The sequence below is a fragment of the Rhincodon typus genome, chromosome 16, assembly GCF_021869965.1.
Source record: "Rhincodon typus isolate 14 chromosome 16, sRhiTyp1.1, whole genome shotgun sequence".
Taxonomy (NCBI): domain Eukaryota; kingdom Metazoa; phylum Chordata; class Chondrichthyes; order Orectolobiformes; family Rhincodontidae; genus Rhincodon; species Rhincodon typus.
In genome coordinates, this window is record NC_063347.1 from 50,078,938 (window position 1) to 50,104,201 (window position 25,264).

General features: G+C 39.9%; 1 protein-coding gene across 1 annotated transcript in view; it reads left to right on the top strand.

The window, feature by feature from the left end:
- The window catches only part of LOC109930127 (metabotropic glutamate receptor 7), a 645,315-nt gene that overhangs the window by 165,678 nt on the left and 454,373 nt on the right, over positions 1-25,264 (top strand). The window contains exon 2 of the mRNA XM_048606606.1: positions 16,726-16,942. Coding sequence (XP_048462563.1) covers positions 16,726-16,942 — 217 coding nt within the window. The remainder of the gene's footprint in view (positions 1-16,725; positions 16,943-25,264) is intronic.

Below are 25,264 nucleotides of genomic sequence, written 5' to 3' on the forward strand. Positions count from 1 at the left end.
CCACCAACCTCCGGATCCAATGCATCATCCTCCGACACTTCCGCCATTTGCAATCTGACCCCACTACCAAAGACGTTTTTCCCTCCCCACCCTCATCTGCCTTCCAGAGGGACCACTCTCTCCCTGACTCCCTTGTCCGCTCCACACTCCCCTCCAGCCCCACCACACCGGGCACTTTTCCCTGCAACCGCAGGAAGTGCTACACCTGTCCCCACACCTCCCTCACCGCCATCTCAGGCCCCAAGAAGACTTTCCCCATCAAGCAGATGTTCACCTGCACATCTGCTAATGTGGTATACTGTATCCGCTGTTCCTGTTGTGGCCTCCTCTACATCAGGGAAACCAAGCGGAGGCTTGGGGACCGCTTTGCGGAACACCTACGCTTAGTTCGTGACAAACGACTGCACCTCCCAGTCGCAAACCATTTCAACTCCCCCTCCCACTCCTTGGACGACATGTCCATCCTGGGCCTCCTGCAGTGCGACAACGATGCCACCCGTGGGTTGCAGGAACAGCACCTCATATTTTGCTTGGAACCCTGCAGCCCAATGGTATCAATGTGAACTTCACAAGCTTCAAAATCTCCCCTCCCCCTACCGCAACCCAAAACCAGCCCAGCTCATCCCCGCCTCCCTAATCTGTCCTTCCTCCGACCTATCCACTCCTCCCACCTCAAGCCCCACCCCCATCTCCTACGTACTAACCTCATCCCACCGCCTTGACCTGTCCGTCCTCCCTGGACTGACCTACCTCATCCCTAACTCCCCACCTACACTCACCTTTACTGTTCCATCCCCGCCTCCTTGACCTGTCTGTCTCCTCTCCACCTATCTCCTCCTTTATCCATCTTCCATCCGCCTCCCCCTCTCTCCCTATTTATTTCATAACCCCCTTCCCCTCCACCGTTTCTGAAGAAGAGTCCAGACCCGAAACGTCAGCTTTCCTGCTCAGATTTTATGCCTCTTTTCCTGTCCGGCCAACTCCCCATGAGTTAACTCATGAATGGCATCCATTTCACTCGATGAACATTGTTGTCAGAAATTCATTTAAAAACAAAGGATGGTTTATGTAAAATGTATTGAATATTGTTGAAAAGAGCGACACTAGCCCAAGCTCGGGCAAGCTTTGAAGGATTTATTCAATGCTTTATGCTAGAATACACTGAACAGGCCAATCGTGCTGCAGAAGCATGGAATACATTGTTCAGCGTGGCCATTTTAGGCTAATATAATGTGGAATGTTGTGCTGTCAAAAGTAATGCAAAACTGGACTGAAATGTTAAATCATATTTCCATTTGCCTGCTTTTATATGTGTTAAAGATCTCCACAATAAGAGAAATTTCCCTGGAATATTGGAAAGGCATCTTTGGTATTCTGTTACCTGATATTCGGGTCATTGTTGTTTGTGGTATTTTGATGGCACATTTGCCTGAATGACAACAGTTACCCGTGTATCAAAGAGAGAGTCTTGCTTTGAAGTCTTTTGATAAATTCTGATCTGAAAAAGCATTATGTAAATATGAGCGTTATTATTACAAACCATGATTATTCAGATTACTATCCTGTTGTCCTTCATGTCAAATTTAGTCACTCCTAATGCTTCAGCAGTTAATGAAAGTTTGATTATTCAATTCAAGAAATATCTTGTGCGCTTGGTCTACTCCTGACACAGCTGTCCGTCTCTTGCACGAAGTTGCTGTTTTCTTGATTGCGTACGTTGTTATGATTTTCAGTTCAGCTCAGAAATTGTCTTGCTCCCTCATTATTGGAAACATGAACATTTCCCACCCTCCTCAACTGTTGCTATATTTACAGTAATGCAAGTATCAGTGATTTACCACTGGGTGACATCATGTGCAGTCAGTTCTGCTATAACGCGTTAGTTGTGTTTCTGTGCAACATAGTGCTATAGAAAATCACACTGCAGAAGTAACAGGGCCTACGGGAAAAGTGGGGCTAGGGGCTGACCATCCAAAAAAATCACTCAAAATTGCTCAAATCACTCAAAAGTCTGACAAAGGATAACACGGTTTGAATAAATGTTTTATTATCTAATAATGAAATAAAAGTAAATTTAACACCATCCCTTGGGGAAAAAACGTCAAGATGAATTGATGAGGGAGGAGGTCTTGAGGTTGCTCTATTGTTAATGCAGGGGCTGAGGATCGTCGTCGTCATCGTCATCACCTTCAGATGCAGTTACGGTTGCAGGGTTAGGGTGGAAGATAGTTAACCCAGAAGTGGATGGCTGTGGTTCATTGTCTTCTGACTGTTTCTTGGGGGTTGGCTCAAAAAAGACATTCAGTTTTTGCTGCTTTGCCCTTTCCCTTCTTTCACGAGAAAGCTGTTGATAGGCTGCCAAATAAGATCTCATTCCACAAACTACTATCCTACTGTGTTCTGCATTGTAATCGTTTTCCTCTAAGAGCTGCAACTGCTTCTCAATTTCCCTCTGGATAGAAGACAAGACAAGTGGAAAGCTCTTGTGGTGCTGAATTCTGGACCTTAGCTTTTTCATCCCCAGTTTCCACCTCCCCCTCAGTGACACGTTGATGTAGATCAGCTTTATAGAGAGGTCTTCACAGTAGGACTTGAGCAACTGTTCAACATCTTCACTTTCCACTCTTCAAATTGTGTTATAGCCAATCCGCGTTGCCAGAACATGCATTATAGCAGAACTGACTGTATTGAGGTGGAGCCGCAAGATTGCCTGCCACTGGTTAGATTACTTTGGAGAGAATGCCAAGTGCAGAAGTCTCTCTTGCCAGCACATCACCTCTGCATCACCAAAATCTACTTGGGTCCAACCTGTCATTGATGCATGGAAAGGTAAGTACCTAAGACAAAAGGAGAATGGAGACTGATCATGCTATCTACCAATGCATTTTATTCCGAAGGATCTACGAGTCCTTGCTTTCCCTCAATTTGTCACCTTCTTCCCATCATCTTCCAGCTTTTAAAATTCCCTGCAATGACTCTGGTCACCAACCCTGGATACGTTTTTGCCAAAATGCAAGAGTGGTGGAGATAGTGAATATTTATGGTGCTAGATGTTGTGCAAAATATGAAGATTATTTCCTAGTGGTAATCATTAGTGGTATTGGAGCTGTGCTCACCTAGGCAAACGGAATGTATTTCAACAGACTGTTAACAACCTTGCTATTGCATTTGACTGTGACGTCAGATTTTGTCCACATCTGTGCTATGATTGAGACTACTTACTTCCAAGTATGCAACATTGCCCATTTCTGGGCTTGCCGTAGCCCATTAGCAAAAACCCTCATCCATAACTTCCCTAACTTTTTGTTTTAGCTTGATTTATTATATTCTTGATCAGTCTCCCACATCCTACCTTCCATAAACTTGAAGTAATCAAACTCTGCTACCCCTTTCCTAACTCTCACTAAGTCCCATTCACCCATCACCTCTGTACCCCTTGAACCATGTTAGTTTCCACCACACCTTGTTTTTAAAATTCTTCTGGTTTTCAAATCATTCTGTGACCTTGTCCCTCAACTCTACAAAAATCCTCCCATAACCCACTGAGAAAACTATATTTCTCTACTTTTGATTTATTGAAGAATTGTTCCACTATTAGTGATTATGACTTCAGGGCCAAGCTCCTAAGATCTGGCTTTCCCTCCTTTCACCTCTCCATCTCTCTTTCCTTGTTAAGAGCTGTTTTAAAATATATCTCTGATAAAGCATTTGGTCATCAGCTTTGATGTCTAATGTGTCAAATTGTGCTTCAAAATGCTCCTATTATGCATTTTGGGATGTTGTATTGTGTTACAGGTATTGTATAGTTACAACTTAATTGATTGTCCTTCTCTTTTACTCTCTGAATCTCGCTAGTTTTGTTGTTTTTAGGGATCTTCACATTCTTTTCTCCCTTGGAAAAGGGTGTGGAGTGATCAAAGGAATTGGCTGGCTGATCAACAGAGTTTTCATCCGTTGAACGTTCCTCCTGTGACCAACAAGTTCTGGAGAAGGATGTGAACCCAGTGCCTTCCAGCTCAGAAGCAGACTGGCTACCAACTCAGGCTGCCTAATCTTTCTGGCATTTGCATTATGAATATTTGATCTGTGTGCAGTAGAGCATTTAATCTCTGGGAGAGGAACAAACACGGGTGTTGCAGGTGGTTGGATAAGAATGAAGGATTTTCCCGCTCCCATCATTTGATATGTGACAAACACTGATGGAAGTTTTCAAAACAAATTCACTCAGAATGTGGGCATTGCTAGAAAGGTAAAGTCTTATTGCCCGTTCCTAATAGCCTTTGAGAAAGTGGAGACATGCACTGTCAAACTGCTACAGTGCATACGATGCAGCTGGATTCATTTTGCTATTAGGGAGCAATTTCCAGAATTTTGACCCAGTGACAGTGAAAGACTGGCAATATAGTCTTATGTCAAGTTGGTGTGTAGTTTGGAAGAAAAGTACAAGTGGTGGTGTTTCCATTGCATGTACTTATTTAGCCTGCTAGGTGGTAGATGCCATAGATTTGCAATATACTACTGAAGGAACCTTCATGAGTTATTGCAGTCTATCTTGTAGATGACACACTGTCACCAAAGTGCCCCAGTGGTGATGGTAATGAATGTTTATGGTGCTGAATTCTGTGCAAATTTTGAAGACTGTTAATCATCATTAGTGGCATTGGAGCATTACTCGTCCAGGTAATTAGAGAATATTTCATCATACTCCTGACTTAAGACTTGCATCTGGTGGGCAGACTTTGTTCAGACAGGAGATGTATTACTTGCCACTTGTGTTACAGCCTCTGACCTTCTAACCACCATATTAACAAGACTGGCCCAGTTACATTTCTGGTCAATGGTGATATCCAAAAGTTGAAGGGGTGGGAAAGGACTTGTCTCAGTTATCCTAATTCTATTGAAAGTAAAGTCATAGAGGTTAAACTGCCTCTCCTGTTGGAGATGGTCATTGCCCATCACTTATGAGGCACAAATGTTACATGCTCGAACCTGGATGTTGTCCAGGTCTTGAGGCCTGGAGACATGACCTTTCATTTTGTGAAGAATGACAGATGGAGATACAGAAGCTTGGGTCAGTTGCTACTTAATTTGCCGTGGTGGAAAATCAAGAAAATGGTTAATATGATATTAAAGAAACTGTGACTTGACTTTGAGCTCATTAGTAGTATTTAGTTTCGAAGTTATTTGTTCAACAAGGCTTTCAGATTTTGGTTTTATTTTATAAATTTGAGAACCTTATGTATAAGGTCAGTGCAACAGGAGCACATCAAGATTGAAAAGACTAGAAATATATTAGTGATTATCAAAAGATTTACTGCCTTTGTTTTAAGTATATTATGAAATGGGGGGAAAAATGACAAATAAAAGGACAAATAAAAATGGATTAAAAAAGAATGTGATTGACCTTAGTTATAATGTAGGATGGGAACTACATGGGCTGATGGAGTGGTTAAGAGAAATGGGTGAAAGTAATATGGCCTTAAGTTAAAATAATGGATGTGCAGATCAATGTTTGCAATTGATGATGACTAAGTTGATTAAAATCTACTTAATCCATATGTCAAGTGAATTGTGAAAGCAGTGGAAGAGATAATATACTCTTATTCTATTAGTATATGTAAGGACATAGGATTTGAGGGCAAGAGTAGGCCGTTTTAGGGACGGCACTGTGGCTCAGTGGTTAGCACTGCTGCCTCACAGCACCAGGGAGCCGGGTTCGATTCCACCCTCGGGCGACTGTCTGCGTGGAGTTTGCCCATTCTCCCTGTGTCTGTGTGGGTTTCCTCCAGGCGCTCCGGTTTCCAGTTGACAGGGTGGGAGTTTGCAGATGACACCAGAATTGGAGGTGTAGTGGACAACGAAGAAGGTTACCTCGGAGAACAACGGGATCTTGATCAGATGGGCCGATGGGCTGATGAGTCGTAAATGGAGTTTAATTTAGATAAATATGAGGTGCCGCATTTTGGAAAGGCAAATCATGGCAGGACTTATACACTTAACGGTAAGGTCTCGGGGAGTGTTGCTGAACAAAGAGATACCTTGGAATGCAGGTTCATAGTTCCTTGAAGATGGAATTGCAGGGAGATAGAATTGTGAAGAAGGCATTTAGGATGCTTGCCTTTATGGGTCAGTGCATTGAGTATAGGAGTTGGGAGGTCATGTTGCGGCTGTACAGGATATTGGTTTGGCCACTATTGGAGTATGGTGTGCAGTTCTGGTCCCCACCCCGGCCCCGGAAGAATTTTGTGGAACTAGAAAGGGTTCAGAAAAGATTTACGAGGATGTTGGCAGGGTTCGATGGTTTGAGCTATTGAGCAAGGTTGAATAGACTGGGCCTATTTTCTGTGGACCATTGGAGGCTGAGGGGTGACCTTTATAGAGGTTTATAAAATCATGGGGGGGGGGCGCATGGATAGGGTAAATAGGCAAGGTCTTTTCCCTGGGGTCAGAGAGTGGAAAACTAGAGGGCACAGGTTTAATATGACTGGGGAAATTTATAAAAGGGACCTGAAGGGCAACTTTTCCATGCAGAGGGTGGTGCGTGTATGGAATGAGCTGCTAGAGAAAGTGGTGGAGGCCGAAACAATTACATTTAAAAGGTATCTGGATGGGTATGTGGTTAGGAGGGATTTAGAGGGATATGGGCCAAATGCTGGCAAATGGGACTAGATTTACATGTTGGCATGGACAAGATGGACCGAAGAATCTGTTCCCGTGCTGTACATCCCTGACTCTACGACTTAGGCCATTTTCTCCCCGAGCCCAGCTGGCAGTCTGATCTTCCTGTCCTCTGTATTCATTTGGCATATATCTCGTCTTTGTGGCATGTCCCCCTCATGGTTCCCTCTGGCTACTTGGGCCTCAGGCTGAGTGAAGTGACTCACATTGACACGGTTGACCGCTGTTGCAATGAGAGGCTAGTTCTCTCCGACATTTATTTCTGCAAGGCTCCTCAGGGAGCCTATGACAACAAGCCCAGGAGAGAGCCCCTTCCATTTCTCCTCTGTGTATGTGGAGTCTGGGCCACGGTCTGGATTGAACCTTGTCAGACTGTAATGTGGTCTACAGGATGCCTGGTGAACTTGCCTGATTTACCCGATGTGTGTAGTGGTATGGATCTTCCAAAAAAACTGAGATAGGGAATGCACTGAAACCTGCTGGTTCACCAGAATTTCAACTTTAGAACTATCTTGTCCTCTAGGGCACATCTCAGATTGTCGTAAAGGTGTATATTTAAAAACAAACACTTTTTACTCCTTTCTTACTACAGGCAAGTTGAGACCTAGAGATTACCCTTTCCTTTATAGAAGTGACAGTTCTGAATGATCTGTGGCTGCTTTTGCCTGTAGCAATTAGATTTTCTGGCTGTGAAGAGATGGGAACATTTTAATATGGCTCCAAAATTAGCAGAATGTACATAATGTGTTGCATAGAATCATGTTCCTGTTGTTGCAAAGCATTGTACTATCCAGCTTGCCATTATCAAGTTCCATGGGAGATCCATTAACACATGCTCTGCCTGCAAAGTAACAATTACCGCACTTCATTGTCATTCGATATATGGATAAGCACTTGAAGATATATCTCATGTGATAAGTCCAGGGTTTCAATCTTGAATAAAAGTTGTACTTTAAAGCTTCAGAGGTATAAAATGCTTTACATTATGTTTTCTATTAGCACTTATCCGGGGAATGTGTGCTGGTTGAATGTGGATAAATCAGCTGCTCGAGTCGTTTAGTTTGAGAGACATTCTTTGCACCTCTGTTGTGCAGGAAGATTGTAATTGGGGGCCTCAATGAGCTCAGAAACAGTCTTTCACTGAGAATATAGATGTGAACTCGATGCAAGTTGCTAGGATAAATATATCTTCTTTCTTTCTGCCCCTGATTGCAGCTTATTTGGGCAGGCTGTACATCAATTGTAGCTCGGGGTAAAAATTTTCTACTTTGTTCCAGTTAATTCTGAATGGACTGGTGAAGATTTGAAGCATTTTTACAGGAATTGATTAGAGCCTTTTAGATGGCCTCACTGGAGTGATGTTCCAAAAACCTCTTTTTGGCTAAAGGAGGGGAAAATTCATGTGCCACTTAGTCTAGTGGGATATTTGTGGTAATAGTGGCGACATAAAGGCCCATGATCAATGTGGCAAAGAGTGAGGAACAAATTCCATTCTGTCACAATGTACTGGGCGGCATGGTGGCTCAGTGGTTAGCATTGTGCTATGGACCTGGGTTCAATTCCATCCTTGGACGACTGTGCGTTGAGTTTGCACGTTCTCCCTGTGTTTGTGTCGGTTTCCTCTGGGTGCTGTGGTGCTCCAGTCCAGAGATGTGCAGGTTATGTGGGTTGGCAATGCTAAATTGCCCATCATGTCCAGGGATGTGCAGGTTAGGTTAGGTGGGTTAGACATGGGAAATGCAGGGTTACAGATGGGGTGGTTCTGAGTGCGATGCTCTCTGGAGGATCGGTGTAGACTTGATGGACTGAATGGCCTGCTTCTACGCTCTAAGGATTTTATAATTTATTACCTCAACACAGCCAAACAAGTAAGCATCTGAATGGCTGATTCATTCCTTAAATGATTTTGGGACAAAAATGACGGCCATTCTAACTGGATGTTGACATGGTGATTTTTTTTAACTATATAGAAGAGTGGCTGCGATCATGAGCTTACAGCATTGAGAAGGGTCGAAAATACTAACCCTCAGAAGTAAAATACTGCTCATACTAGCAATGGTAAAGCAAAAGGCTGAAAACAATAAATCAGACAGAGTACATGTGGATGGAGAAATCAACCAATAGGTCAGGGTCAAAAGTAACCAAACCTGCTGAAACTAATGAGATTAATATTTTTTGTAATCCTCTGACTGCTAACCATCCTTTAGAGAATGATATTGGGCTGAGTGCAAACATAGGAATAGGAGTAAATCATTCTTTTAGCCTGTTACATAAATATAACTTTTCACTGAGTGAGAGTTCAGGAGTGCCACAGTGGGAAAGTTTCCCTTGTTCTTCCATGGCCTGGGAATTTTTTTTTTTTTTAAAAAAGCTTTTGTGCACATGCAAAACCAACACTATTCATCCATTGGAAGTGCACAGCTGTGAAATCCTAGTGTGGCAAGGAAAGAAGTTGATCAGTGCATTTAGACTCAAGATAATTCAGAAAGAAACGAGAGTATTCGAAGTTGAGATCTGCATAAGCATATGATGGGAAATGGGGAAATGGGGAAATCGGACAATAATGTGGAACGATAAACTTAAACTTTCATTTATTATTGAGGTTAACTGCTAACTATTTCTGGGCTCAGATTGGTTTACTCAGTTATAGAGATAGGGTGTAGCTTACTCTTGACGCATACAGACCAGGGGCAGGATTTTTGTAGGTCAATGGAAGAGTGTGGCCATATAATTTCATGCCATCCAGTGAGCCCCATACCATCTAGCTCCAAAGCCATTTTGAGAAAGACTAGATTGGATACAGAAAGGATACAGATACAGATTGGATACCTTCCCAACAACCCTCTAAGATTATCTTAAGATGTAACAAAGTCTTCACTTTGGCTCCACAATGTATTGTTCACAGAAACCTTCTTGAATGTATTCTATGAATGTGTCCTCCAAACTACATTTGCTGACTTGAATTTGCTCTGTATACATGTAGATTAGAGTCCCACATAGTTATCGCATTGCCTTGTTAAATGCTCATCTTATTTCTGGACTTATACTCTATCCAACTGATAGGAGACCTATAAAGCCTTATTAGAAGCAATCACCAGCATTTCCTCATCCTTTTTATTCTTAATAAGGAAGGAAGTAATTCTAATTGTTGTTCTAATGGCTGCTGTGCCAAGTCATTAACTTCCATTTCTACATTTCTGAAGTCATCCCTTATTATCCAGGTCACTTCCTCCTCTTCTCTTTGTCATTTTGGACCTTCAAAAAATATTTAGTCTTCTAACTAGATCACTGCTACGTCTCTATAAGAGCCATTAAATCATGCTTATTTATCTATATTTATGCTGTTAATTTTGACTATCAGTTAATGAAGGCTTTATTTGTTCAGACTGAGCCTTTAATTTTTCATTTTTACAATTATTCCCTGATTTAACTGTCTTCACTGGACTATTAACTCTGTGACTGCATTCTTTGGATTTTACTATATTGTTAACTCTTGTGACATGAGCACTGAGACTGGATTCTTACTGAGAACAGGTATCAGAAGATTTGCTTACAGAGCAACTAAACACTTTGCAACTCTATCACAGGCATTGGTGTAACATAGGTTTGAGCTGGTTGACTAAGTGACTTCTCTAATAGAACCAAGTCTAGCAGTAGCCATTCAAGATGCAGCTGATGCCTTTATACAAGAACATCCCGAAGCATGATTTGACATGTCGCTGATTAAGTTTAAAAAATGCTTGCCTGATCGTAGATGTAATTACAGTGGCCTTGACTTCTTCCTAGATTTATACATTCTAAAAGGGACAAGAGGCTTGTTGTTGATATAAACATTCTTTTTTTGAGGCTGTCTTCATGAAATCTATCAATGACTGGCTGTACCATGCACTGTACATGGTCAGTAACTTCAGGTGTTTGGTGATGATCAGTGAGTCACTAGTGACCCTGATTAGAAACGTGGAATTCAAATACAAACACAGTTTTCCTTTACAGCTTTACAAAAGGAATGCAGTTTGCTGCCAGCCACCACATTCACCTCACCTCCCAATTATTGAATTGTACTCCTGACTTTCAAGGGCCAGTGAACTGATGTTGCTACATCTGGCACCAGCAGATCACCAGCAATAAAAAAGGAAGGAAGACCACAAATTTCTTTTATGGTCATTCCACTAGCTTCACCAGGCAGGTGTAGTCTGTTTACCACCATGACAACTAATCTGTCTCTAAAATTTTTGTTGATTTTAAAGAATCTAATCCAATTTGAGAGACCACAGGTCAAGCGTAGCAGAGTTTGATTCCAAATTCTTGAACCTTGAGAGGCAAATGTTTCATGTAACTCAAGTATTATGAAAATGTTAATTATGAAGTCAAGTACAATGAAAATGGCATCTGTCTCTGTGGTGCAATTGGTCAGTGTGTTAACCAAAAGGTGGGTAGTTCAAGACAAACCAGAGATGACACGTTCTCCTGACTTTGCACCACCAGCTTTGATTGTCGTCTAGACCAAATATCACGGGAGCCTTGCACTTCTGGGGTCACTTCCCTTCTCGTTCCCACATTTGGATTTGCTTTTGGGTCGCAGAGTGGGTGCAGGGGAAGCGCACTGGGTCCATAACCCAGAGGTCAAAGAATTGAAATCATTCTCTGCCAGGTGTTCTCATTTCACGTGTATGGTCACAGTGATAATGTTCCTCTATTCCACACGCTCCATTTCCCTCTTATCTGGGATTAAGGTAGTGTGGTGCTTGTTGGGCTGTATAGACATAGTCTGAAGGGCCTGTTTCTATGCTGTATAGCTCTACGACATTCTCCTCCTTTTGAAGCTGCGTCACCCACTTAAAGGGGTATGGAAGATTGGGAAGTCAGCCAGAATGTCTCTTGGATGTTCCAGTTCATACAGGCATTATGACTTGCCATAGCTCTTCACCTTACCCAGTGTTCATTCATGGAACATTTCATAACAGGAATCACTGAAAAGTAATCCAGTGTATGTACTAAGTTACTTGCCTTCACTACAAGGCTATTAATAGTGGCTGTGAGCAACTAACTCATTGTGAAGCGGAAATCAGGTCTGCGACTATCCGGTTTGTATGATTTGTTTATATATTACACTTTGAACAGTCATGGGAGTTGCAAACTGAATTTAGTAATATTATTTCTTCACTATGCGAAACGACAATTTACTCTTCCTGGCCACTTGAGGCTGCAGACCAGAGTTTTTGCACTGTTTGTAAAGCATGTTTATCCCAACAGCAGGCAGCCCTTCCTTGAAACTAGCAGGATTGAATTTTCCTTGTTCACAACTTTTAATGGCACTCTGCCAAATTTGCACTTGCTTGCTTTCTAAACTGTTCAGACATTACATCCATGGGGAAATAACTCGGTCAAGCCACAGAGAAAGCCTGTTCCCAACTTAAGGGCAATTGGCACAAAGTTAACCGGCAAACACGTAAAAAACCGTAACAGATCAAAGTAGGATTTGGAAATTGTAGCGGTGGGGGGAGATTTTTTTGAGGTTAGAATGGGCAATTTGGGGGGACATTCAGATTTAATCTATTGCCTTCTGTGTGTATTTGATGGGTACCATTCTCTGGAGTTCAGTTTTTTGAGCACAAGATATGTGCCCAAACCTTGAAGAGACAAATCTGCAGTTGCAGTTAGTCATAAATTGAACATCACAAAGCACTGTCTGGTACTTAGGTGAAAAACATTGAGAGGCTTAAATATTTAAAAGTATGACCGATAAAAAGAAAAGCAGACAAAAACAATTTGTATTGGCGGTGCAGGTGTGGGTCTTGTCCATTTTATTTCCTAAATATTTAAAGCAAAACGTATGTGTCTGTGCCATTTGTCATTGCCTTTACAATGTTAAGGGGAAAATGCTTACTTTTTACTTTAACAAAACTAACATTAAGTCTGAAAAGGAAAACTTGGCTTTCAAATGAAATATTAGGTTGTCTCTGCTGCTGCCAAACAGACTGTCTTTTCTCTCATTTGTACTTGAGCAGTTCAAGAAGTGGAGCGATGTCTTTTTGCAATATTAATACTGCATTTACCTTGCAACAGGAACAATATCATATTGCCAGGTCTGATTCTCAGACCTGAAAAAGGTCAATAAAAATTTATTGTGCATTCCCTGGTAATGTAGCACTTGTGTAAATTACAACTAAATATAGTAATGTAAAAGATTGTACATTTTGTGAATGAAGATGATCAACTTGGCAGTGCAGAATTGATTTCAGTATTCTGTTTTTAATGGATTTTTTGGATGCATTGCCTCAGGTGTACAGTATACATGAATGCACATGCTTTAGTAGGGTCATGATCTTGTACAGCACAGTGAGTTTAAAGGGGATATTTGCTCCCTATAAAGTGAAGAATCAAAGCCTAATATGGTGCTATGGAAAAGATGAGCTTCTGATAAAATAATACCAGTTTATCTATATATACATGCACATACACATACACATACACACACATAACAGGAACTTAAGAACAGGAGTAGGCCATCCAGTCTCTTGGAATTCTTCCATCACTGAATTAGATTAGGGTTAATCAGCTTAAGCTCTCTATTTACTTAAGTCCCTGAAGTCCTTTACTCAAAAAAAAAAGTGGGGGGAGTTCAATATATTTTTTGAAGATTGTATCCCTTTGTTCTGAGCTCATCACGCCACCCCCCACCCCAACCATAATAGTTTTTGTGAACTGCATTAAATCATTTAATTCAACAGGAACAGCAGCATCTGTAGAGAGAATAATCAGAATTTATGTTCTGAGTCTCGTGACCCTGCATTAGGACAGATGAGTTTTTGGCATAAGTTTACATTGCTTCCCCTTAGGTGCTAGCTCGTTTAACATGAAGCTGATCTGGCACAAATTGCAACAGTTAACAGCCGTGATACATAAGACCATACAACTGTAAGCTATAGAAACAAGAGTAGCCATCTGGCCCATTGGCATTCTCCACCATTCAATAGGATTGTGGCTGATCCAATATTCCTCACATCCACTTTCCTGTCATTTCCCCATAACTCTTCATTCCCTGACTGATCAAGAATCTATCTATCTCAGCTTTAAATATACACAAGGACTCTGCTCTAACAGCTGTGTGTCAAGGAGTTCCAAAGGCACTCTACCGTCTGAGAGAAGATGTTCCTCATGTTCTCAGTCTTAAATCAGTGCCTCTTTATTCTGAGATGAGGCCCTCTGGTCCGAGACTCTCCCATGATGAGGAACATCCTCTCAGCATTTACCCTGTCAAGCCCCTTAAGAATCCTGTATGTTTAACTGAGATCAGCTTTCATTCTTCTGGACTCCACTGAGTAGAGCCCCAGACTGTTCAATCTTTACTGATAATAAAATCCCTTCATAACAGGGATTGTCCAGGAGAATCTTCTCTGAGCTGCCTCCAATGAAATAAGAATTTTTCCTCAATAAGAGGAGCAAAATTGCTCATAGTACTTCAGATGTGGTCTGAGCAGCACTTTGTACAGTTGCAGTAAGACTTCCCCACTCTTATATTCCCAGACCCCTCAGACAAGGGGTAACCTTCTCTTAACCTTCCTGAATACCTGCTGAACCTGTGCGCTAGGTTTGTGTTTTGTGCCTAAGTACCCCCAATCCCGTTTTGTTGCAGCTTTCTGCAGTTTTTCTCCATTTAAATAATATTCTGTTCTTTTGTTCTCCCTCCCAGAATGAATAACTTCACGTTTTTCTACATTATACTCCATTTGCCACCATTTTTTTCCCCTAATTACTTAACCTATTTATCTATCTTTAAACTGTTTTTAACCCTCTCCAAAGATGTGCAGCTTAGGTGGATTGGCCATGCTAAAATGTCCCACAGTTGTCCAGGGATGTGCAGGCTAGGTGGATTAGCAATTTGTCATCTGAAAATTTGGCTATAGTACGTTCACTTTCTTCTTCCAAGGCATTAATAAATGTTGTAAACAGTTGGGGTCCAAACACTACAGCCATGTAAGCTGCTGTATGACATTAACATAGCATGGTGCCATCCAGCAACTTGTCCACTCCCTTGACTGATAGCTTGACATGGTCGTCAGCTGCAACCATTGCCCACATTCAGGAGATAGGAAAAGTCACCTCAATAGGCTTGAACCATATTGGCGCACAAACTAATTTTCTCTCTCCACAGGTGCTTTCTGGTCTGTGGAGAGCTTTCCAGCATTTTCTGTTTAGAATTTCTTGTAACATGATTCAACAATTGGAGTATTACAAATGATGGGAATGTGTGCTGCTGGAGTTTGGCTGATGAGAGCCACAAGTTCTCTTTTCATCACAAGTGCAGAGCAGAAGAATAATGCAATTCACAGGCTGCCTTTTTACATTGCTTTGCATGACAGTCGGGCAGTTCGCTAATTTATGTTTTGACTCTTAAAACGTAATTGGGGGTAGTCTTCTACTTCTCCATACCAAACTTTTGCATGCATTTTCTTTCCCCTTTCTTGCAATGAAGCCCCCTGCTCGTGCAGGAGTTTAATTTATTTGTGTAGTAAGGGTCTGGAGCGAAGCTCCGTCAATTCATTTGAGGTACGACCATATTAATCTAATTGAATGGCAGAGCAATTTTGCGGGTTGATTGATTGTTCATGTTTCGCTAATAGTAAATGGTCTATGGTGACTCATGATGCTGATGATTCTTTAAATGGGATTCTGGACATGGTTTATTGGTAAGTTGACCACAGCCTAGCCCAACTAGGGTCGAAATCACAGTCAGGAGACTGCTTGCTCTTGTCCAACCTTAGGATTTAGCAAACAATTACAGTGTGCTTTGGGGCTTTTTTGATCTTGATATCTTGACAACACTGCAATCATTAAATCAGCACAGATTACGGATTGAACTCAACATCTTGATTATGAATGGTTTGGTTCAGCGATACTGGCCTCCCTGAAATTTTCACAAGTTAAATTGCAAGGCTTGGACTGTCATCTGTCAAATCTTTGAGTTGAGTGGAAGTCTTGTGTTTGTATAACTATTGCATCTGTCAGAAATGTCTCAAGTACTTCACATACAATGTACTTCATTGAAGTGCAACAATTGTGATACTGACTAATGTAATTGCTAGCTTGCTCATAGCCTGACCCTGCAAACAGCAAGGTGGGTGTTGATTGACGGAGAGTATAGGCCAGTAAATTGAGAGAATTTTCTTCTTGTCTTTGAATTATGAAATATCTCTTTAAACCGTGACAACATGGAGGGTGTATTCTTGGTTTGATGTCTTATTTAAATTGTAGCAGGTCAAACAATACAGCATTCCTTCAGCACTGCAGTGCAGTGTCAATAATCCCAAAGGGCAAACAAAATTTTAGATGATTTGCATATTTTTTAAAACTCACCACGTGGGGTCATTTGAGAGTCTTAGAAACTACAGCGAGCAAAGAGATTTTGGCAGCAGCAAAGCAAACTTTTGTGATTTGAGGCAAAACACAAGCTCCAATGCTTTTAAGGAATTTTTCCTTTAGGAAGCTCAGTCTTTAAGTACACAGCTTCTCAGATTTCAATTTTTCTCTCTCAAAATATTTATCTCTGAAATCTTGTGAAATACAACTCCTCTGAAAAGTTTGAGATGTTAAATTTCTGGTCATATGCACACTGTTAATGAGTGTTCCTCGTCAAATGAGTCTCTGGAATGGCAGTTATTCGTTGTGGCTGAAAAGATGATTGATTTTAATATTAAAACCCTTAAGAGAATCACAAGTCCATGCATTCAAACTTGTTTGCTATCAATCACACCATAGCCACTGATTAAATGTCACTTTCCACATTTCTCTGCGGCTGTGTTTTGGAAAGGCAGGAGATCTTGGACTCGATAGACATATTTTGTCCAGCGCTTGTTCATGTAAATAAATCAATCACCATAACTCAATTATCATGACTATATTCAACTCCTTCCTTTTGGTACATATTTATCTTGTGTGAAATTGAATCTCCTTGAATTGAAACTGAGATTTGCAAAGCTCCATATCGCATCTTCTGCACTTTTCCTACTGAATTGAAGAGTAACCTCTTTTTTTTTTTCTCTTTAGATTCCACAGATCAGTTATGCCTCTACTGCACCAGAATTGAGTGATAACAGCAGCTATGCTTTCTTCTCCCGCGTCATTCCACCAGACTCTTACCAGACTCAGGCCATGGTGGACATCGTGAAGGCTTTTGGATGGAATTATGTGTCCACATTGGCTTCAGAAGGCAGCTACGGCGAGAGTGGAGTGGAGGCCTTTGTGCAGGTCTCCAAGGAAGCTGGTAAGAACTCTCAGTTCAGTACAGGATGCAGCCATAATTCCTCTCTGGAGTACAGAGCTATTTTTATTCAACAGTGCACTTGATGACTGTTCAATCTTAATCAATTTACAATATAAAGTTAAGGTGCCTCAATCAGTTTTGTTTTCATCAATAAAGTAGATGGAACACCGCTTCCAGGTCAAATAGAAAAAAAACACAGTAATTTCAAACATTGTTACAAAATTCCCCAATAACACAGAAGTTACATTGACCGAAAACAAAAAAAAAATACTGAGTGCAAAGCTGGAGAGGTATTTCCCTAACTTTGGAGACAGTTCACTGAGAGTCAGGATGGTGTATTCCCTCCTTTATTTAGTGAATTGTCCATATGTGGTGTCTTGGACTGTGATACATAGGTTGGATGTGTTTCCATGACTAAGTAATAGTGGTAGATTTTATTTTCTCTTGTGTCCAACCTATGGCAAAACACCTTGACAAAATCAACAAGTCAAAAAGCAAATAAAACAGAAAATGAAGAAAAGAGATGTCAGTGCTTTGAAAGAGGAAAGAACATGCTCCTCCTTGCAACAAGAAAAATCTATACCTGTTGGACCTGGTAACTTCCAGTTCCTTCCAGCTGTCATGCTCCCAGAATCCTCAATGAAATTAAATGGCTCTTAACGTTTGCAGAATGGAACCTCATTTAGAATTATAATCACTGAAACACCTCTCCAAAGTGAGCGATTTGGATCTTCTCCAAAGCCCCTCTTAGTAGATTAGTGTGAGGTTTCCTATATTTAGCTATTTAAATTTTACTGTTTCTTCTAAGTACACCTCAGCTCTCTCCTTTGTGAAAGTGGTTTAAAATTCCCACTTGAATGTGACAAGGTACACACACTTCTATTTTTCTACCAGCTGATAATGTGACAATTGCCAGTAAGTCTAATCATTCCTCTTGATCCACTGAGGATGTGTCATTCTCATGCCTTTTATCTGAGGTGATTCAATGCTTTAATATTTTATAGTGTACATTACTTAGTGTACTCAAGATATGCTTTGACCAGAGCTTTATACATTTTGTGTGACTTTGTGTTCAACTTTGACTTTATTCAATTTGTTGATTGCTGTTCTACAATGCTCGTGTATTGAGCTCTGAGTTTACTAAGGACCCTCTCACAGTAGTAGTACAAGGTTACAGTTGCCTAGCATTTGGCCTATTGTACTCTAACATCGTTTTAAAAAGTACTCCCACTGTTTTCCTTAATTGTTACTCCTGTATCTGTCTATATGTTTCAAACACTTATCTACTTTTGCCTTAAAATTACAACACCTTCTGTGACAGGACACGAATACAGAGAATGTCTGGACATTGAGGTTGGGTCAGGCCATTGATAATTGCTATCAGTGTAGGCTATTCGGTGAAGCCTGGAAGTAGAGGTCTATGCTGGGGATAAGGCACAGGAGAGGGACATGATTTATCAGGCAGCTGGTGGGCTGAGTGAGGTCAGAATGTAAAATCTCACTTGCCCAAGGGTTGCGTAGGAAAGTTGGATGGTTGGCTGCCAATGCATGGTCCTGGCTGTCCAGTAATAGATGTCACCAAGCTGGCAGCAATTTCTGAAAGATTTTAGCCCCCAGAATAGTAGTTGATTTGAGGCAGTCGATGTTACTGCCATGAACAGCAGACTGAAAGCCCAAAGTAATTTTAATAAGTACTAGAAGCAATATAGACAGGCATTAATTCAGAGATTACTTGGATGTTGCTGTCAAGTAAAATAAAACAATAACACAGGAAGTGAATGACAGGAAATATTTGCTGTCACAGGACATTTAATACAACAGGGGACAAAAGCTTTTAAAATGCAGTTCACTTCAAGGAATAACAGGCCCAGAATGTGGACAGGCCCAAATAGGATTTGCAGGTATTAAGTGAGATTTATTTATTCTCTCTATGCCTTAATTGAAGTATTCTTTTCGATTAAGCCAAAAGATTTGTTGTGGGAATTGATTTATTACCCAGAATTTTGCAAATGCCTCTTGAGAGTTTTCAAACATTATTTTCAGCACCCAAACAAGAATTAGTATTCATCGTGTGTCATGTTATGGGAAAATGCATAATACGGACACATTTGCCTCTCTTATTTGTGGCTCTTCAAGCCATTTGTTAAAATATTTTAATTTATTTTGAAAGTGGATTATAGCTGGAACATGAGTAACTAACCAATAAATTTATTTCCATCAGAGCAAAGAGACAAATGAAAACCTTTAGTTGGGAAACCTTTCCTTCACAGCCTTTTTGAATCATTCAATGATTCAATCTGAGCGATTAATCCTAGGTGTGGAATCTCCCTGCAATTCGTGAAGGCGTTATATTCTAAACCATTGTATGTTTTTAAATGTGCCTTTTGATTCTAAGTGACGTTTAACACAGAATAGTAAGCTCAGTGATTTTTCTTTGAATAAGAATTATTGAATCAGGATTTTGTATCTGAAGAATTCAATTTTTATATTTTAAGAATTACATTTTAAAAATTCTGAGCTGTTTATTCTGCCCTGTTTATTTCTAGACAGGAGAGAATTGTGGCTATAAGAAGTGCTTTTTTTTTGTTATTTTTCAGTCCTTGGTCTGATTTCTTCAATTTCTTGGAACAGTAATTACTGTTTCTATAAGTTTTTGTTTTGCTTTTGGAACTTGAAAATAAACAATAGTACTTTAAACTGGAGGAAGAGAGAGCAGGAGACATAGTTTTGTGAGAGACTGTCTAGGACATCAGAGTATGGCTCTAGAGTTACAATTACAACATTTAAAGGACATCTGGATGGGTAAATGAATAAGAAGAGTTTACAGGGATGTGGGCCAAATGCTGGCAAATGAGACTAGGTCAGATTGGGATGTCTGGTCGGCATGGACGAGTTGGACAAAGGGTCTGTTTCAGTGCTGTACAATTCTGACTGTATTTACCCAATGAATAAAATTGTTCCTTTTTGACAGATTGCATTACCATTAAGAGATACTGCCTTCATGCAAAAGTGCTCTTGTACAGCCCAACACAATGATGTAGATTGTATTGCAATGCATGTTATTTCTGTCATGTGTGTTGTATGGCCAAACTGTTCATCTTCATCTGTAACTAACAGTTTGCTTACCAATTGCATTCAGTTGAAAATGGTACTGTCTTATTGTGCATCGTAAAAAGTAGAAACTTCTAAGGGGTGTGAGAGAATCCAGAAAATTGCTTGTATGCTTTCTGACAGCTTGTGTTGACCTGTAAGTTAGTATTTCCAATTTTAGATGGCACCCCAAACTTTGTTTGAAGTAAATGTAATTGAGTAAGAGGATTGACTCATCATCTGGGCAAGTCTTGATTTTCTGCAATCACTATCAGAAATCTCTTAAACATACTTGACAAGACAAGCAGATGACAGATGAGACAAATTCTGTTAAATAACAAAGACAGATATTCAGTCTAGAGCAGATATTCCCAAACTGTGGTACACCTTGGGTTCAGGAAGCATGCCCAAGGGATATGTCTGTGAGTTCTGTATCCAATGCAAACTTAGAACTATTTTTCTTCAATTTTCTAATGCATTATTTCTTTATTGAGATATGTTTGTAAATATTTACAAAGTTAGGATACTTCCCAATGGATTATAGGGATACTTTGCACCTGAATTATTGTCCTCAAAAGGAAGAGCATGTTACACAGCCAAAGACAGATGGGCATGTTTGCCCTGGGGAAAGCGCTTTGTGTTATTTGAGCACCAGTGACTCTTCAGTGAGCAATTTGAGCTATTGAGTGCAGTTTTGTTATCTCTGTGAAGAGCCTGGCCTCTTTCAAACTGCTAGGATCACCTGGGAGCGATACATTGTCTAGGGGGAAGATAGTATCACTTGCATGTCCATGGTTTTTCCCTGGAGAAATGAGATAACCTGCTAACAATATCTGAGTAAGCAGGAATCACAGCAGGAGATAGATTTCTGGGATGTAGAGAAATGGTGTGGTAAACTGCTCCAGACATTGATATCTCAACGTGCTTTGCAGCAGGTTCCAGTGTTTCCACGTGGATACTGCAGAAAAATACAAATATATTGTCTACTCTGGTGTCATGTGTCTATATCCTGTAAGGAGCTTGGTTTCTCTGAGATTTTGGTGATTATTATTGCAAATTAGCTGGTTGGAACTAACTAGATTGAAAGTTTCAAGGTACTATTCCATTCACCAACTTAGATACTAAAATTCAGAGTTTGTATACATTTTTATTTTAAAAATTCCATCTCTTACTACGCTAAAGTCAAAAGGTTAGATGTCATTTAACAATCCATTTATAAAATATATCACTGACAGATTATACAAATGTACAGTGGTGCCAGTATTTGGAGGGATAGTGCTTTGAAAAGAAAATGTTCAATTGATTCATTAGCCTGAAAAGTGAAAGCAAAACAACAATTTGCATTCATATAGCATCCTTAATAACAATGAAAATATCCCAAGGAAGTTTGCAAATGGAGGTTGTCAATGAAAGGGATTCTTGCCATATAGGAAGAAGTTAGTACATAATAGCCAAATCCTGATATTTTTAAAATAAAAAATCTGTTTTGAGAAGGTTTTTAAAGGAGTTGAGTGCAGGACATACAGAGCGCGTTAGGGAGAGATGGAGTCAATGTGTACAAAACAGCTTTACGACACTACATACATGCTGGTGGGTGTGCAGGATCAATTGTTTGATAAGTAAAATTTGGAGCCCTTTGGTTTAGAGTATTCCTGTAACTACAGGGCAGTGGGAATGAATAAGAGAAAGTTCAGATGAGTGAAATTCCATCCGATGAGGATATGTGAGAAGAGATTACTGCTTTGAAACTTCCTAAAATGGGAGGAAGCTAATGTGGCAGTAAAGGAGGAGATTAAGAAGTTGAAGAGGTTTATAGATAAAGAAACCGGACTAACAAGTGGCAGTATTCAAAGTAGAAAAGTCACCTGGAATGGATGAGATGCCCCCTAGGTTATTGAAGGAGATCAGTATGGAAGTGGTCATGGCTCTGACTATAATCTTCCAATACTTCTGTGTATGGGAGTGGTACCAGAGGACTGGAGAATGTAAATTGCAAATGTTGGATCCCTGTTCAAAAATAAGGAGAGGGATGAACAGGAATGTAAACTAGTCAGCCTAATGATGATGGTGGTGGAGAGAATTATTGAAGCATTTTTCTGGGAGAAATAAATTGTTAAAGACTAATTGTGTTTCACTAAATTGATTAAGTTCTTTGAAATAACAGGATGGATGAGCACAATGCAATTGATGTGTGCATGGGCTTGAGAAGACATTTGATTCGGTATCACACCATGGGCTTCAAGTTGGGTTAACAGAGCTATTGAATGAAAAGGGCCATGCTTATTTTCGACAGAATTGGTTGAGACAGAAAGCAGAAATCAATGGCAAGCAAGGTCTCAAATATTACTGATTTTGCTAATGTTGATCTCGCCTAGCCCACACCCTGTGCAATGTGACCCAAATGCCTCTAAGTCTTTTTACAACCTCTGATCTGTACATCCTTGCTTACTTTGATCTGCCTGTATTGGTGGTAAACTAAGTTTTTCACTGTACTTTGGTACACATGACAATAATCAATCAATCAATCTATCAATTTATTCAGACTGGAGGGGAGACCTAGAATGTTACGAATGATAAAAGATTTAAGTTAGGTGGAGTGGTTGGAGAAATATTTTTCTTTCCAAGAAGGAAGGGTTAAGGGAGATTTAACGGGTGTCCAAAAAATGTTTTTGGTTGCATAGGCTTCGAGTGACAATAAAACTGTTTTGAGTGGCAATAAAACTAGGCACTGTGACAGAAACAGTTTTTGTTTTGCAAAGCAAGTTGTGATGTCTGGACTGAATGGCTGATGGAAGCAATATATCAAAAGTAACTTTCAAAAAGGAGTTGGATAAGAGTTGAAGCCAAAACCGAAATTGCAAGGCTGTAGAGTAAGCCAGAGAAATGAAAGTAATTGGTAATCGTTCCAAGGAGCTGGCACAGACATGATGTGTTAAACATTATCATTCTTCCCAAATACTGTTGTTTTATTGGAATTCTATATGCTCACAGTGAATGAAATGTGCTTTTTAAATTTAATGATTATTCTCTTTAATGAGTCAATTATCAGAAGCTTAGAGTAAAAATTGGAATTTTTAAGGGTACTTGGGAGCTTGCAGCTCCTCTATATTTAATTCACGAACACATGCCACATATGGGTCAATAGACTTGAGGCTGACAGATTATTGGGTGGATGAGTGCATCTTGACTGAGTGTAGTTAATAGCTATCATAATCTCACAGCCTGATGTTATCATTTTCCCCCCTCTCTCTGGGTATGAGAGAACAATTTGAGTGTTCTAACTAATTCAGGAATCCAGCCCAAGTCTTTATTGGTAATGTTTTAGTGCTCTATCATGGATACCCAATGGAACACCTCTACGGATAGTTTTTGAACAAGTAGCAATGAACAATTTGAGATCTATTTCCCTCCAAAATGGTTTGTAACTAGTATTATAAATACTGCAACCCATCCATTGGCCATGTTAATCAGCTCCCATTTTCCCTCAGTGGCCTCTTTAGCTTGCTTTGGGAGAGGTACTCCATATGAAAGGAACATAGACTAATTGTTGTAGTGTGTAGAAATCTCATCTCATTCTAATACATACTATCTTCAAAGATTGGACAATTTAATAGGATATCTGTTTCATAACGTATAAAATTGGTTTAGGAGCTGTGAAGTTTGCTAGGTAAACTGTTTGACTAGGTATTAATTTTTTTCCCCTACCAGTTTTAAGCTATTCAGAATCTCCCATGCAGGTTTAAGACTTTTAAATCAAATTGAAGTCCTTAATGTTTAATTAGGAAGCAAACTATCACTTGTCAGGTTTTCTTTTTAGAAAGCATTCTTGAGATATAGGAAGGTCGCTAACAAGACCAAAATTTATCGTCTATCTCGAGTTTCCCTTGAGAACATGATGGTGAGCTTTCTTTAAAACCCACTGTAGTCCATGTAGTGAAGGTATTTGCATAATGTATTGGACAGAAAGTTGCAGGTTTTAGATCAGCAGTGATGAAGGAATGGTAACTGAGATTGAGTGCCATTTTTGTGTGTGACCTGGTGAGAAATTTGGTGGGTGTGGGATTCCTGTTATCCTTGTCCTTCTAGGAGATGGAGGTCATTGGTTTGAGCTTAGGTGATGTGACCGTTTTAATATGTTCCTTCCATAATCCTGTATCCAGTTGATCCATGTCATGTCGGATGCAAATTCAGCAAATGCTAGCACAGCATCATATTTTAATTTCTACATGCTGTATAGCACAGAATTCCTACAATGTGTGACAGTGTAAGTTACTAAACATTCAAGCCCCTGGAGAGACAGAAAATTTCTAGCAATTTACTTAATACTTTTTGTAGGTCTGTTACAATGAACCCATTACGTTTATTACTTAAATAGGGTCAGGTGTAACTGATGCCAGCTTAACTTTAAGGTCTACTCAAATTTTGTATGTCAGATCTATTTTTTTTATTTGTGTCCATTTTCAAATCAATACAAATAATAGTTAGTGTTTGATAAAATTGCATGGTTGCCAGTAATAATTTTGATCATACTTTGATTGGAGTTCTATTTGATTTTGCAATTGGTATTTTATTTAACAATACTGCAAATGCTGGTCTTGAGTGTCCAACAGAAAAGAATGAGTAAAATCATGTATCTATAAAGCACTTGGATTAATCTCTCAATATCTTAAATGATGTAAAGTGAATTCATGTTGTGAATTATATCTTAAAATGTCATGTTGCTTTAAACCACTGAACACCTTGAGCACATGCAACTCTGCCCAATATCTCACCCCTTATCATATTATACAATCAGAATGGTTACGACTCAAGATGATACATTTAGCCCGTCACTATGCCAGCTCTTTGCAGATAGTTTGTTTAAAAATTCTTTCTTGAAAGTGTGTCTTCCCTGGGTAGGCCAGCACTTATTGTCCATCTGTACTGGCTCTTGGACTGTATGGTTTCCCAGCCTTTAAAGAGGGCACTTAAGAGTCAACCATGTTGCCTTGGATCTGGAGCCAGAGGCCAGACAGTAAGGATCGTAAATTTCCTTCCCTGAAGGATATTAGGTTTTTGCAACAAGTGAAAATGGTTACAAGATTGTTGTTATGCCAAGTTTTTAATGGAGTTCCAAATTTGCCATCTATTATATCCTGAGAATATTAATCCATATTCTTACCACTATGTCACCACCTCTCCTTGAGTTTTCTAAGGAGTGTGTGTTTCATACAAACAATTTATCTGCCATTA